Source organism: Durio zibethinus, chromosome 4 (genome assembly GCF_047325235.1).
Source record: "Durio zibethinus cultivar Kanyao isolate XHJ-2024 chromosome 4, ASM4732523v1, whole genome shotgun sequence".
NCBI lineage: Eukaryota > Viridiplantae > Streptophyta > Magnoliopsida > Malvales > Malvaceae > Durio > Durio zibethinus.
In genome coordinates this window covers 1,324,500-1,338,787 of record NC_143165.1, presented here as the reverse complement: position 1 = coordinate 1,338,787, position 14,288 = coordinate 1,324,500, and the positions used below count along the sequence as shown (strand labels likewise).

Here is a 14,288-nt window from a genome sequence, read left to right as displayed (position 1 = left end):
AATCCCGAAATTTTCAATTTGTAGGAAACTCAAATATAAAAAATATGTCATCAGCTTCTTCAGCACAAAAGATAAACATTTACAATTTTGAATGAAGACAGACTTGGGTTGGTTTTATAGCAGCCCTTCGACCGACTCAGTTAATCAGCCATTTTTTAAATAATCAGTAACCAACTGGAAAACTTTTTTTTCTCTGATGCAATGTTCTTACTGCCAATTATGATATTTGTATATGGTAAAATTAAGTTGCTGCATATGCAATCAATGAATGGATCATAAACAGGGAAATTAGATAAAGAAGCAAAGAAATAAATCAACCAAAGCATTCACAAAGCACAAAGTTAATGTCTCAAGTTTTGCATGAACTTAAAGATAGATCATCACCAAATCCTTTTTTAATGACTTCAATCCAATGCAACAAGAATCGCTTGTATACCATCAACTCTCAATCTTTTTCCTGGCAATCTTCTTGTTGGGTTGCATGGCAAAACTTGTTTCATATCAATGGAGCTAGGCAACCTTCAACATCTGTTCGAACCTCTCGGATGTGCGGGCGATCGTAACAGGCCCATCAATCTTGGTTTCAAGATCATCATCTTGCGATGGGATAAGCAGTTCATGAAACGCTGGAGAAGACAGATACTTGATAGGAATTACGCATCTCTTTGCTTCTACCCCCACGTACAATGCTACGTACCCTCTTCGAGCTCGAAGGGTTTTGGCGTCCTCAGCCTCTTCCATCCGATTGTAGGAATTTTTGGGCTTGCTTCGTCCAAGCTTCTTCATCAGCGAACCGATTTTGGGTGCTGAATCCATTACAGATATCAGTCTCAATGAAACTTGTCTTGTTTTTCCAGGCTTTAATAGAAAGCTATGGAAATTCAGAATAATAAAGGTTTGGACTTGAATTTTGGTATTGAAAGCCGAGTTCATCTATGAAACTTTCAGGGGATTGCTTTTTTGGAGTTCACGTTAGTTCATTGTTAGTAACCCCATGCAATAGAAGGGAACCGACTAGAAAAAAGCAAGTTTAACCCTTTCTTCCTGAGTTTTCAAAGAAGACAAGGCTTCTTTTATATGGACGATGAAACTAATTGTGATTAGATTGAAAATAATAATATTATTATTATATTCACGATTGAAAAAAAAATTATTGTAACTGTGATTAATAAAAAATTTATATTAAATAAATTTCACTAGAATTGACAACTGATGATGTGATAAATTCAATCACACCAAACAGGCACTTAGAATAAGTGAGATTCACGGTAAAAACAAAGAGCTTTGGACTATTTTTCGACAAGTTTTCACCAAATTGAAGAATCGTAAATCATGAATTGACAGTAGTGCTGAGCATGGATATTGGCCTTATCGAAGCATAAGACAAGGATGAATGCATTTTCCTTTAAGCCACTACATTTTCAATGATCATATTATTTGTGAGATGAATAAGAAAGATATGAAGTAGAATCCAAGAACGAAGAAGTGTAAAATCTCATAGGTCAATGATGGAGAGATGTCGATATCTCTCAATTCCAACTGCTAAGAAAGTTTGTGTTGACTGTTGAGAGAGTAACCTAAAGCAAACCAAGCCAAGCCAAGCCAACACTGATGAATGGAATGGATGTAGAGCTCTAACCACCTATCAACAGAATTTTGGGAATTTTGATGATCAAGAAAATCAAGATCTAAACATGGTGCAGACTCTGACTATTAGCAGCTATCAAACTCTAGGACAACCAGATTCTACTAATCATTCTGTTCACCTTGAACTTGAAGATCAGTTCATCATGGCATCAACAGTGAATGAGCCGAACATGAAAGAACTAAATTTTTTTTATTTGTTGTATACCAGATGATATTATATATATCTTTTAGTTCAATCTTCAACTATAATTTAAATATAACTACCTAGACATAACTGTTATATAGAAACGCCTGAAGAGATGTGAACAAACAAATGAAATGAAGAAATCCGTCCTATCTAATGATGGGTTGCAACCTAGATTTTGAACAACAGCAAAGACCCATCAATACCTGGCACTATGGGCCTCTAACTCCTCAATCCTTTGACGCGGTTGAGCTGACATCAGATGAACCATCATTCTGATTGGGGGAAGGCACGGATCCTCTAACTCTCATCTCCCCTGTTTGCTGTTGCAGTTGATGCTGCTGAAGCTGATGCAATTGATGTAGTGGGAACTGATGCTGATGCTTCTGCGAGTGAATCTGAAGTTGCTGGAACTGCTGTGTTGTTAGAAGAGAATGCATAGCATGATTATTTGGGTAGTACTGATGACCAGCTCCAAAAGATGCAAAGTTCATCATTGGTCCTCCATTTGGCATAGATTGGCCAGTCAGCAACTTCAGATGCTGGATTTCCTCTTTCAGTGCATCATTTAAAGCTATCAAATAAGAAAAACAGAGTAAACATCATTAATATGGGCAACAATAAAAGCAGCGCAAACATAAGTGGGGTGCTCATGATAGAACAAGAAGCATTTATATATTCCAAACTGATATGCAAGCCAAAAGTTGAAAACCTACTTTGAGAGCCATTCAATAACATTGAATAATAAATAACATCCTTATACACACAGAGGTATCTCAGGTACTGTAAGTATAAGACATGTTTACAAAAGGCGCACAGCTAGGAGAATCCCATAAGATCAGTTAAATATGAATATCTAAGGGAAATATTGTAATTGGGGTACTTGCAAGCTACTCAGGCTCCAAGAAATACTCTTCACTTGTTATAACACTTGATTTGATAGAGCACAAGACAAGCTCGACACCACAAGGAACGAGGTCAAGTATTTCTCTCATCAAGTTTAAGTGAGCCTGATGGCGTCAAGATAGAGTAAGTCAAACTGTTAGCAGAGCCCAAATTTGAATAATGAAACTAAGTGAAGCTCAAGCCAAGCTCAAGCTCAAGCCCAAGCTCAAGCTCAAGCCCAAGCCCAAGCCCAAGCTAAGGTTTGCACTTTTTCAACTCAGCCCGCTCAAATACACCCTAAATACAATTTCAACATAAACAGTGAATTTTATTTCCTCTAAAAGTAATGCCTTCAGTAAAAATTGAATTAGAAACATAACAGAATCACATGGTTGATCCATTAACTAACATATACATAAACACTAATATCCTAAATCAGCTATGTTATCTGCTCCCAACTGCTAAATGCATCCACAACCCATGGAGACAAAACAATTAATATAGAATCTCAAATAAAAGAAATGATAATTCATATAAAAGCTGCAAATTACAATAAAAAATAATCCGCTTCTGACTGGAGTCCAACTCGAATTACAATTAAGAGTCTTAGAATCCTTCAAAATATGTGTATTTGTTTAAGTTTGATATTATTCAAGTTGTGAAGTGACATCAAATACCTAACCATTAAAATCCATCTTTGGAGTTTCAAATCTCAATGTCAAAATCAGAGACAACCCAACTATTTAGAAATTTTAAGGAATTGGTAACTTATCTCATCAACATCCAAACTGCCAAACCGTAGCTCATGAGTTACCCTTTTCTTTCTTTAGGCCCAAAATATAGCTTAACAATTAATGTGACAAATACTTACCATTACTAGCCCAATGTCACTAATAAAGTAATAAAAACCAACTCAATTCCATCATATCTTACTATCCCAATTCGTATGGCATTTATACCACATACCAACCCCCAGTATCTCAAATGTCTCAAACCCTATTCCCAACCAAGTAATCAATTGCATACAGCTTGTTCTAGTCTAGCCAAGATAAAATAGTCTTGCACAGTGACCACTGACCCTATACAGATAAATGCTGACATCCATAGTAATGGCCACATAATCTCAAATCTTGGCCATTTTTCTCCATCATGACAAACGAGGGAATAAGCAGCATAAGTACTTAAATGCATTTAAGAAGGTGTAGTTGGACCAAAGCCAATAAACAATTATTTACTCATGATTTTTATCAGTAATGAACCTTTTCATGTTTAAGAGAAAAAAAAAGAAAGAGATAAGATCAATGTTTCAATTCAATCAAATACTATTCCTGTTCTTTTTTGTACAGGTATTCACAGTTGACTCCAAATAACAATTTAAGCACATATATAATCCTAGCATTGAAACATCTATTTTAAGAGCATTGTTAATCGTATCATCAAAGGGCATTTTCTAACATATGACAAAATGCTGTATTTGCAAAAGGTAAAATTGTTGCTCCAAAACATTTTCAAGCCTGAGAAGCATCGTATTGCACTCTTATGATGATAGATTAGGAGCAAGAAGAAGTTCCCAAAAATACTATCTCTTTGCTAAAATATAAGATCCATATCAGGATATAATAAATTTAGGACAAAATTACAGGATGTTAAAACGATGGGTAGTATCTCAGGGACCAAATGCCTACTGTACCAGTATTTGAACCAGCCCCCAGCTTGCGATAAGAAAGACTAACATGCAGACCTCTCCCTTCCTCTCTCACTCCCTCCATACACACAGCCCCCCCCCCCCCCCCCCTACTATTGAATTTCTAGAATGGTATGTATGTAAAGAACACAAATCCAACTTGTTGCAGCTTCAATCTAATTTTATCTCTCTCCAAGTGTCTATCCAACCAAATTCTCACATGTAAAATCTGTCCAACCATCATAAATATCATAGAGCCCATAATATGTCTCTCCATTAAGATGAGGAGGAAAACAGACAAAAAATAATAAGGAAAGAAGAAGCAATAAAGCAAAGAGATTGGCATTTAAAGAAAGGTTTTCAAGAGGTGCTCACCGTCTTCCAAGTGAACCTGTTGTTCCATTGTTTGCAACCGCAGTTTCAACTCACTATTTTCAGCAGTCAGACCATTGGTATCTCTCTGTCCATAAGTTAGCAAGAGAAGAGTCAAATGAATGAATCATTAGATCTAAATAAATAAAAAGAACACAAAAACATAAAAGTAAAAATAAAAAAAAATGAAGGTCTGCAGGAATAAATATATATTTATATAACCAACAGAACCCTTGGATCTGGACACCATTTAACAAACACACAAGGAGAAGGTACTGAGCTGATGCAACTACCTGTAATAGAGCCAGCTGGGCAGAGAGTGATGTTGCTTCAGTTTGCAGCGTCTGTACTTTCCGTTCAAGCTCAGCTATATATCTCATCTTTCTTTCTTTTGACCTTGCAGCAGATTGCCTATTTGCCCAGATCCTATTACATGGAAAATACAAGAAAAGGTGGTGTCAAAACAAAAAACATATGGACGAAAAGAAATTGGAGGAGAATTATCAAGAGACACAAACATGCAGAGATAAAAAAATCAACTATAGCATAGGCAATTGCACTAGTTTCATAGTCTCTCTGCCATTAAATCTTTATGTAACTGGTCCCAACCTGACACTAAAAGGATTAATTCTTAGATTTACAACATTACGTGGAGCATGATTCCTTCACTAACATGTAACGCACCCATATAACTCTTATCTGTCATGAGTTACATCACACTTTCATTCCAAAATCTAATAACCAAACTCATAAAAAGTAAACTTGTCTGTCATTAAAATAATAATTATAGGAAAAAGTAAAATCCCAAACTACTTACTGCAAAAAACGCAAACCTTCCTTCTAAAACATAATCTTTTAACTGAATTCATAATTAAAGAAGCTGACAATATTACTAAGCGTATCTAAGGATTTGAAATGAAAAGAAAAAAGAATACCTCTTAGCACGCTTGGGATCAATAAGAGCAAGCTCAGCAAGCTTAGCAGCGGACATAGCCTTATTAGAATCAGCAGGTGAAACCTCTTCCGAACCAGACATAAGCATTTCCGGCTTAATACTCGTCGACCCATCCATCGACTGGCTATGTTGGTGCCTAACTCTAGGCTTCTCAGAAGACCCAACATCAATACTCACATTTTCCCCACCTACCGCAGCCACCAGAGCAGCAGCTGGACCAGCCGGCGCAGACGACTCACCGACCTGAAAAGTTGAGGTGGCAGAAGAAGAATTGAACTTATCCATATCAAGATACATAGACAATAAATCTTCCTCTGTTTCGTCCGAATACGAAGGCCCGTCGGTTGCCCCCACAACGCCGAGATCACTATCGAAGCTAATGTCGTCAGGAAGAGTAAGGATTTCGGAATGGGCACGGCGGTGACCTAAGTTCTTCGGTGGATTATCAGGCATTTTGCTTATATCATGACTAAAACGATTCGTTTCATGTTTCAAATTGAAAGCGTTTGGAGCATTTGAAAATCGACCTGACGGTGGCGGTAAGCCTGGAGATTTATCCTTTTCCATTTTAGGAAAATATATGATACCCGAAAACTAAGGAAACCCTAGAATTAGAGTCAAATTTTTATATTATTGGAAGTAAAAACTGGGCAGAAATGAAACCCTACGGAGAGCAAAGATCTAATACTAGAAAAAGCGGTGTAAAAACAAACAAGGGTCTGATCTTTACAAGGGAATTATGTAAAAGAAAAAACTGAGCATTTGGTGAAGAAAATGGGAAACAACAGCAAAAGCAAAGGAAGATTTTCCGGGAAAAAAGAAGAAAATATAGCACTAGGTCTTCTAATTAAATAAATGAGAAAAATGGAAGGCAATCACTGAGAAAGGGGGGAAAAAAGGAAGGAAATGAGAGGAATTGACGACAGGCTTTTTACAAAAAGGAGAATTGAACCGAACGAAGGAAATCACATGAGAAACGAAGGGAAAGAGTAAAGCCTTAGCGGAAAATTTTTTTAAAAAATATTTTTTTTCTGCCATTTTTTATATTTCTTTGGTTTTCTAAAGTTTAAACACAATACTTTTTTTTTTTCTCTTGACACTTTTTTTAAAATTATTTTTAAATAAAATTTTTAATTTTTTTAATTTTTAATTTTTTTGATTTATATATTCAAAAACTTTTTAAAAATTTCAAATTTATAAATCCAAAAACTTTTAAAATTAAGAAAAAATCAAAAAATTTACATGCATAATTTTTTATCAATTTGAAAATCAATTATAATTATTTTAAAAAATCATGCTTTTTTTTTTTATAATGTTGTAAAAATTTTTTAAGATATAAGATTTTTTTCACAACTTATTTTTTTAAATTATAAATTTAACTTACTGGATATAAAAATTCAATAAGTAAAAATTTTATAAGTTATAAAATTTTTTAAATATGCATATCAGAAAATTTTAAAATTAAAATGAGTAAAAACAAATAAATAATTATATTTAAAGATAATTTAAAGAAAAATAAGTGTAGAGAAGAAAAAAAGGAGTGTCTTTACAAATGTTGAAATTTTGTGTTGTACATTTGAGATAGGAAAAAATGTCCTGAAAAAGCACTTAATTACTTGGTTGTCCTGAGGTACAATATTGTTTATGCTGGAAAATTGTAAACAAGCGTTAACTGTTGAGTACGGAGATTAATTGAGGGTCTAATTGATGAGATTAAAAATAATAATATAAATTATTATATTTATAATTAAAATTTTTTATTATAATTATAATTAATCATACAGATGTCAATAAATAAAATATGAATAAGATAAAATATTTTTTTTATTTTTAAAATTTTATATTATATTTATTATTAATTCATATCTAACAAATATTTTAAATTTATTTTTATCCTCATGAGTATTTAATAAATATGAATAATCCTCATACTTTTAACTTTTTAAAAAATAAAACTAAAATTTATTTTTTTAATTTTTTTATGTTTATCTTGTATATTTAAATAATTTTTTATAAATATATATTAATATATATTTTTCAATAAAAATATATTAATTTTAATTAATTTAAAATAATAATTTATATTATTTAATAAAAAATTATTTACTAAATATATATAAATATATATATATAATACAAATATAAGATAAAAACAAAAAATATATTATTCATCTTCATTTTTATATTCAATAAAATTTAAAACTATATCCATCTCTATTTATATAATCTAATACTCATATCTCTTTTCTGAAGAAAAAATCAAAATCTGACCTCAACTACGACGCATTAAAAGTACAGTAAAATCTAAACCCATAAGCGTGGGCTGGCTACTAAACATGAGTGAAAGCAAAACGGGAATTATTTGGGTGTTATCCGAGTATAGGAATGAGTGTGCTATTTTGGGACCCACTTGATGGTGATGATTTTTTAGTTTTTCTCAAAGTTTGTTTAGTGGTCAAAATGAAATTGGCGAACAATAAATCAGGCTTCAGAATTAATTTTAGTTCTAATTAAAGTGTATAATCAAGTTAAATTACTCATGAGCTATTTAAACTTGGACTCAAAAAAATCAAACTATTCATAAGCTATTTGAACTTGATTATAAAATTAAATTAAATTACTCATAAATTATTCGAACTCGATTCAAAAGAATCAAATTATTCATAAGAATCAAATTATTCATAAGCTATTTAAACTTAACTAAAAAAAAAGAAACTCAAACTCGACTTATTCATTATCAAATCGAATTTCGCTCTTAATTACACCCAGTATATAAACCAAGAGCCATTCAATTCACAATCGCGAGTAGGGTAACATATAAAAAACGTTTCACAGTTTCAGGATAAGCAATCAGGCAATGTATAAAGAGCAAAAGGGGTTCAAGTTCACACATTCAAACAAGCCTTCCATATTTATATTAACAGATACAACATCTGCCATATCAATGGCCTAAAGACCATGCAAGTGTTTGTCAGAAAACATAATCCGGCTGCTGCAGACGGAACCGTGCCACTTGAACTTCAAATGGACTGCCTTTCGGGTCCACCAACCTACCAGGAACAACCAGAAGAGCAACAGTTTACAAAGTTTCTTTGCTCTCCATGCAGGGGGGGAAGAGGGAAAAGAAAACGAGGTCGAGTTATTCTAGTAAATAACATTGTAACAGGGAACAAAGATTTATTATAGAGTAGCTTTAACTTTTGATTGCAGACAATATCTTAGAAACAACCCAAAAATATATAAAAGAAAAAGACAATTAAACTATGGGAGGGAACAATACAGATCCAGATCAGATTACATGCAGAATCACATATACGCATCTTAGTACGGATATGCATAAGTAAAACCTATGCGATTTGGTGGGTATACCGGACTCTAATACTCCATCAATAATTCTTTACTCTTCTATTTGGAGAATTTTTAAGCTGTTGCCAAAACCAACAATCAACCACATGTACACTTCCTATGCCACGTCTACATTACTCTTAACACTTCAGGCAGGAATTGCTTGCAGTTTGTGCTTTTCTTTACCAACAAACAATTCTGTAAGATATAAATTGTTATGTAATTATCATTCCGTTTCTTCTCAACAGATTTCTAGGATGGCATCACATGTAAAGTTAAAACATTAGTGACTAGACAGTTAGTCAAAGGTAGTATAATTCATCAACATAGACTTTAACAAATTAAAAGTTTGTGCAGAATACCTGCCAGGGACAAATGTGAAAGAACCTTCGACAGAACCTGAAGAAGATGGTAAAGACGTGCAGCTCTCGTAAACAAATTCATCTTCGCCAGGATGCAACAGAGGGAACTGCAAGCACACAATAAAAAATGAGATTTATAGCATATGTCAGAGACTCAATTACTCATATTAATAATATATGTACAATAAAAACTACATAGGTCTAGTCATAGTCGATAGAATAAGATGGAATTTCTTCAAAATTATAAAAGATGCAAGCAAAAAGGAGACTTTTTCCTTTCGTGTCATGATGGTTACCTAGTTTACTGCCTCCATCTTTATCATTCATGCAGCTTACTAATAAAGAAATCCAGTAAAGCTGCATCATTTCAACAGCTTATTTTCGGATAAGGCTACTTTTTATCAGGAAAATTAAGCAAAAGGAAAAGAAGGGAAAAACTATAGTTTTTCTCCCACTCTTTCAAGGTGTTCAGTTCTCCTTCAAACTTATACAGAATTTTATGTGATATGAAAAATCATGAGAAAGCAAAACATTTTGTTCCCAGGAAAGCACATTTCTTTTACTCATTTTCCTGCAAAGGTTCCTGAAAATAGATTTACAGACTTAAGTGATTGTCAAGTAGCGATTGAAAGGTGACTGTTTAATAATCTGCCAAGTGCCAACAAAGAGAATCATAATCCTTGAAAACAAAAAGTAAGACAATTCTAAACTTTGAGATGATTAATTTCTCACCCGTTGAACTGTTGAATTTTTGTATCACAATAGATTCTAAACCCTATGACGTATACCGGAATACAAATGTAATGCTTCAGCAACAGAATAAAGAACTCAAAATGATGCATCAACATGACAAAGGATAACTCACAGCTAAATCCCCTCCACTATATTTTTCCCATGGGATTTAAACTAGATCCCAATTAATGATCAATTGCCATTCTTTACAGCAGAAAACAAAATTGTCAGGCACAGTATCTGTAGGAAACACTGAAACAAGAGAAATTGGTATGTCATTACCTTTCCAATGACAGCCTCTCCATTAACATCAAATACAATATCTTCATTAGCACGAATGATCCAGTGCCTCCAATTCAGTTGGCAGGACTTGAAGGTCATTCCATTAATGATGCACCCCTCAGGCAAGAGGGACAAACGGATTGAATAAGCAAACCAGTACTTCTCAGCTTCCGGCTCAGCAAATTCTGGAACAAACACAGCAGAAGCACGAACCTGAAGCAGATAAAATACTTTGTTAGTACCATTATGAAGCAGACCGCAACACTGTTACTCATGGGGTAAAAGCAAATTTATAACAGTGAAAAGAAAGAGAACACTCCATCAAAAGCACAAAAAGGTCTTTTAGTAATCAAATCATCTATGTTAGAATCACAAAAAGCAAAAAAACTAGAGCAAAGAGAATTAAAACTATTGATATCAGATAGAAAGCTGACAAGAAAGAAAGAGAATTCTTCAAAATGCAACACTGATTAAAATTTGAGAAGAATAAAAGTTAAGCTTTTCCAACTTCACTTATTCTCAGACATCAAGTTCCTTTGAAATCTATCAAGAAGGAAATGGTAAATTCTCACTCAGCTTTTAGCATCCAAACCGAGCATTGTTTAGTTATAGGAAAATATGCATCTTTTCATAGGCTCACTTGGAGGTACATCTTGAAGCAACCCCAAGGAGGTAAGACCCTCTGCCCTTAAAAGGTGAAATTACTATATACTTTCCAATATGGATAGCAAAATACAATAACCAGAAATTTTTTTGCTTAGTCACCCACAACTGGTAGACACTGAACTCAGCTAGCCACCCACACACTAATTCTAAAAAATTCGGTGAAAAAACATTCAAAAGAAAAAAGTACCAGAAGAAGTAACCCATGCACAAGTATTGTGCATAAAATTACCTGCACACCATTTGTTACAGCAGTGGAACATTGGGGTGGAACCTCTGGAAATAGACTGATACTTCGGACATTTCGTTCTTCACGAACTTTAATAATGCCATTTTCTAAGCGGCAACCGTGTTCTTCTAACCACAGCAGCATGGCATCTTGCTGCTGATCACCATGCAAATCATGTACAGAACGAACCAGAGCATTTGGGACACATTCAATCATTTCTCCATCCGTAGGATGGCTCCTTGTACAAACATAAAGTTGGCCATTGGTACAGTTTAAGAAAAACAACTTCTCAGTATAAGTGTAAGAAGTAGAAGAAGCAGCCATAACGATGTACTTAGATCTGCTAAAAAAACCTAGGTGATGTATGAACCCTCTTGTTTCCATTATGACCTGACTTATGGGTAACAAGTAGACATTAACCAAATGGTGAGGGAAAGAGTAGCCACCTATAATTCCCAGTGAGTGCTCTTTATCCGTCAGTTCTTGACCATCATGAAAACGATAGAGAAGCCTAGTGGGAAGAGGCAATTTAACTTTAAAAAGTGTCTGCAATTGTTGAATATCAGATTCAGATGCACCCCTTCTAAGTGTAGCCCCAGCCTCCGGAAAATTGTCGCTCAACCATTTTTTAAGCTTGTCCCAACATCTTTTAACTCGTTTAACAAGTGACCATGGATACATAGCAAAAGCCTCTCGCCATAATTGATAAGCTGCCTGGAAAAAAGAAACACAGACAAAGATAAAAAGCATTCCAGATGGAATTCAATCATCTAGACACTTTCAATCTTAAGCAAATTAAACATTTCTTTAGAGCTTTCAAATTGATTAGTAACATACTATGTATTCACTATCCAACCCTATAGAAACAAGATTTTCCTCCTAATAAATTTTACATTTTTCTTCTAAAGATTCCAAATTTTAGCCTCAGATCCCAGAAAACTTTTTTTTTCCCAATTCAGTAAGAAGTACAGCCACAACAATCAACACAAACATGCATAGAAAATCAAGAATAACTAAAAAAACCCCAAGAAATGAATAGATGAAAAAGTGGGTTTTGGAAATTGTTATGAAAAATCCAATTACCTTGAAAGAAGGAGCAGGGTTTCCTTGATGATCTTGAGGGGTTGAAAGATGAAGATCTTGGAAACAAAATAGGGCCCAAAGAGAATCCTCAGAAGCAGAAAGTCTAAGCCTTTTGCAGACACATGAAACCTTGACAGTGTCAGCTGGACCTAATTTTGATAAAATTATGTGGAGAGCAAAATCTTCTAACCCATCCAATCCCACCTCTCTTTCCATCAAAAATCACAACTTTCTCTCACTAAATCAACAGTGCATGTGTCTGGTCTCTGCTGTTGTAAGAAAGAGAGTTGTTCAGTTTACTATGGACTCGGTTCCAATGTTGATGAAGGTTTTATGCTCGTCAGGGGTGCAATCCATACGGCGTAATCGAGTCAATGGAATCCGTACAGTAGAAAGCTCAAGCACGAACTCCACTTGAAATTTTGTGCTGGAAACTCCGTTTGCGTTTCATCGAATTTTAATTTTCAAACTCATTTAAGATAAAAGTTGAATTATATAAACTCCTGGATTAGGTTTGTTAAAAATAATTATCGGGTTAAATTTTAAGTTCGATTATTTATATTAAAATTTAAATTTGAATTTGAATTTATATATATAAAATAATAATAATTTTTAATTATAAAAATAAAATTATATATTAAAATATAAAAAATTAATTAAGTTAATAAATTATTTTGATAGAATATTAAAATATTTAATAATTTGCTAAATAATTAAAGTGATTGAATTTGAATTTAATTTAATAATAATTAATTTAAATTTAAATTTTATATAAATTAAATTTAAATAATTTATGAATATTAATATATTATTTATACTTCTTATGCTTATTTTGATGTTTGATTCATCGATTGCAAATACATATATTTTAGATTTTTTATTAAAAAAAATTATATAAAGAGAACTGTATATATCTATGCTTACTAAAATAACAAAATCCTTAATCCAATTGATGTCACAAGTTAAGTGATTAAAATTTAATTAAAAAATAAATTATAATAGTAATTTCATTTTTTTAAGTACAATGAGAATTTAAAATTTAAATTCCATTTATTTATTTTTCAGTTTTTTCATCTACGAATAAATGTTTTATTTTGTTTTTTTATATTTTAAAATAACCATAAAATCTTTTTTTAATTTATTTAAATAATCAAAATTTCATTTATTTATGAGTATTACTAATATTACTATTAAAGTATTTATAAATTGCAAAGAAACCATTTTATAATATATTACTAGAAAAACAATCTGTTACAATCGGATTACAAATTTTTTTATTTGGTGAAAAATAAATTATATGAATTTTTTATTTAATAATTAAAAATAAATATTTTTTAGTGTTTTGCTAGTTTTTTAATTTTTTTGAAAACTATAATCAATTGAAAAAAAAAATTTATGCTCAATCATCTTCTATTTTAAATAAAATAAATTACTTTAAAATATATATAAATTAAATCAAAATTTAATAATATATATATAACAATCTAATCTATTAATATACTATTTACATATTACCACATTGATTAATTATCAAATTCAAACCCATTTTCTTATAGAATCAAAGCTTACAAAATGTGTACATACATATATATATGTATGTATATATTGATGAAACTCATTTATTGATCAAATTTGATATATGTAGGTCTTAAACAAAAAAAAAATTCTTAAAAATATATATAATTTTATAATTTTTAAATGTATTTATTAAATAATTTTTTAAAAAAATAAAGGAACAAAAACGAAACCTAAAAAAAAAAATGACATGCAATAGTAAAAAAAAAATTTGTAAATCGTATACAATTTAAGTGTACTAAAAAAAAACCTTAATTACTTTTTTTAAAATGAAAATCGAAAAGGGTAGA

General features: G+C 32.2%; 2 protein-coding genes across 4 annotated transcripts; both read right to left on the bottom strand.

Moving 5' to 3' along the window:
- Positions 1 to 1,818: 1,818 nt before the first annotated feature.
- LOC111287228 (putative transcription factor PosF21) lies at positions 1,819 to 6,684 on the bottom strand. The gene is made up of 4 exons (XM_022877605.2): positions 5,708 to 6,684; positions 5,066 to 5,198; positions 4,776 to 4,860; positions 1,819 to 2,405 (listed from the first exon to the last, which is right to left on the bottom strand). Exons 1-4 carry the CDS (start codon positions 6,292 to 6,294, stop codon positions 2,062 to 2,064), a joined length of 1,149 nt encoding a protein of 382 aa, XP_022733340.2. The 5' UTR covers positions 6,295 to 6,684; the 3' UTR covers positions 1,819 to 2,061.
- Positions 6,685 to 8,428: 1,744 nt separating this feature from the next.
- LOC111288095 (F-box protein SKIP16-like) lies at positions 8,429 to 12,889 on the bottom strand. 3 transcript variants are annotated; one of them, XM_022878857.2, is made up of 5 exons: positions 12,424 to 12,889; positions 11,344 to 12,054; positions 10,449 to 10,661; positions 9,435 to 9,541; positions 8,429 to 8,777 (listed from the first exon to the last, which is right to left on the bottom strand). In XM_022878857.2, exons 1-5 carry the CDS (start codon positions 12,637 to 12,639, stop codon positions 8,699 to 8,701), a joined length of 1,326 nt encoding a protein of 441 aa, XP_022734592.1. In that variant the 5' UTR covers positions 12,640 to 12,889; the 3' UTR covers positions 8,429 to 8,698. The 3 variants fall into 3 exon arrangements, with proteins under 3 accessions (XP_022734592.1, XP_022734593.1, XP_022734594.1); XM_022878858.2 differs by lacking the exon at positions 8,429 to 8,777 and adding an exon at positions 8,887 to 9,324; XM_022878859.2 differs by lacking the exon at positions 8,429 to 8,777 and adding an exon at positions 8,887 to 9,270.
- Positions 12,890 to 14,288: the final 1,399 nt, after the last annotated feature.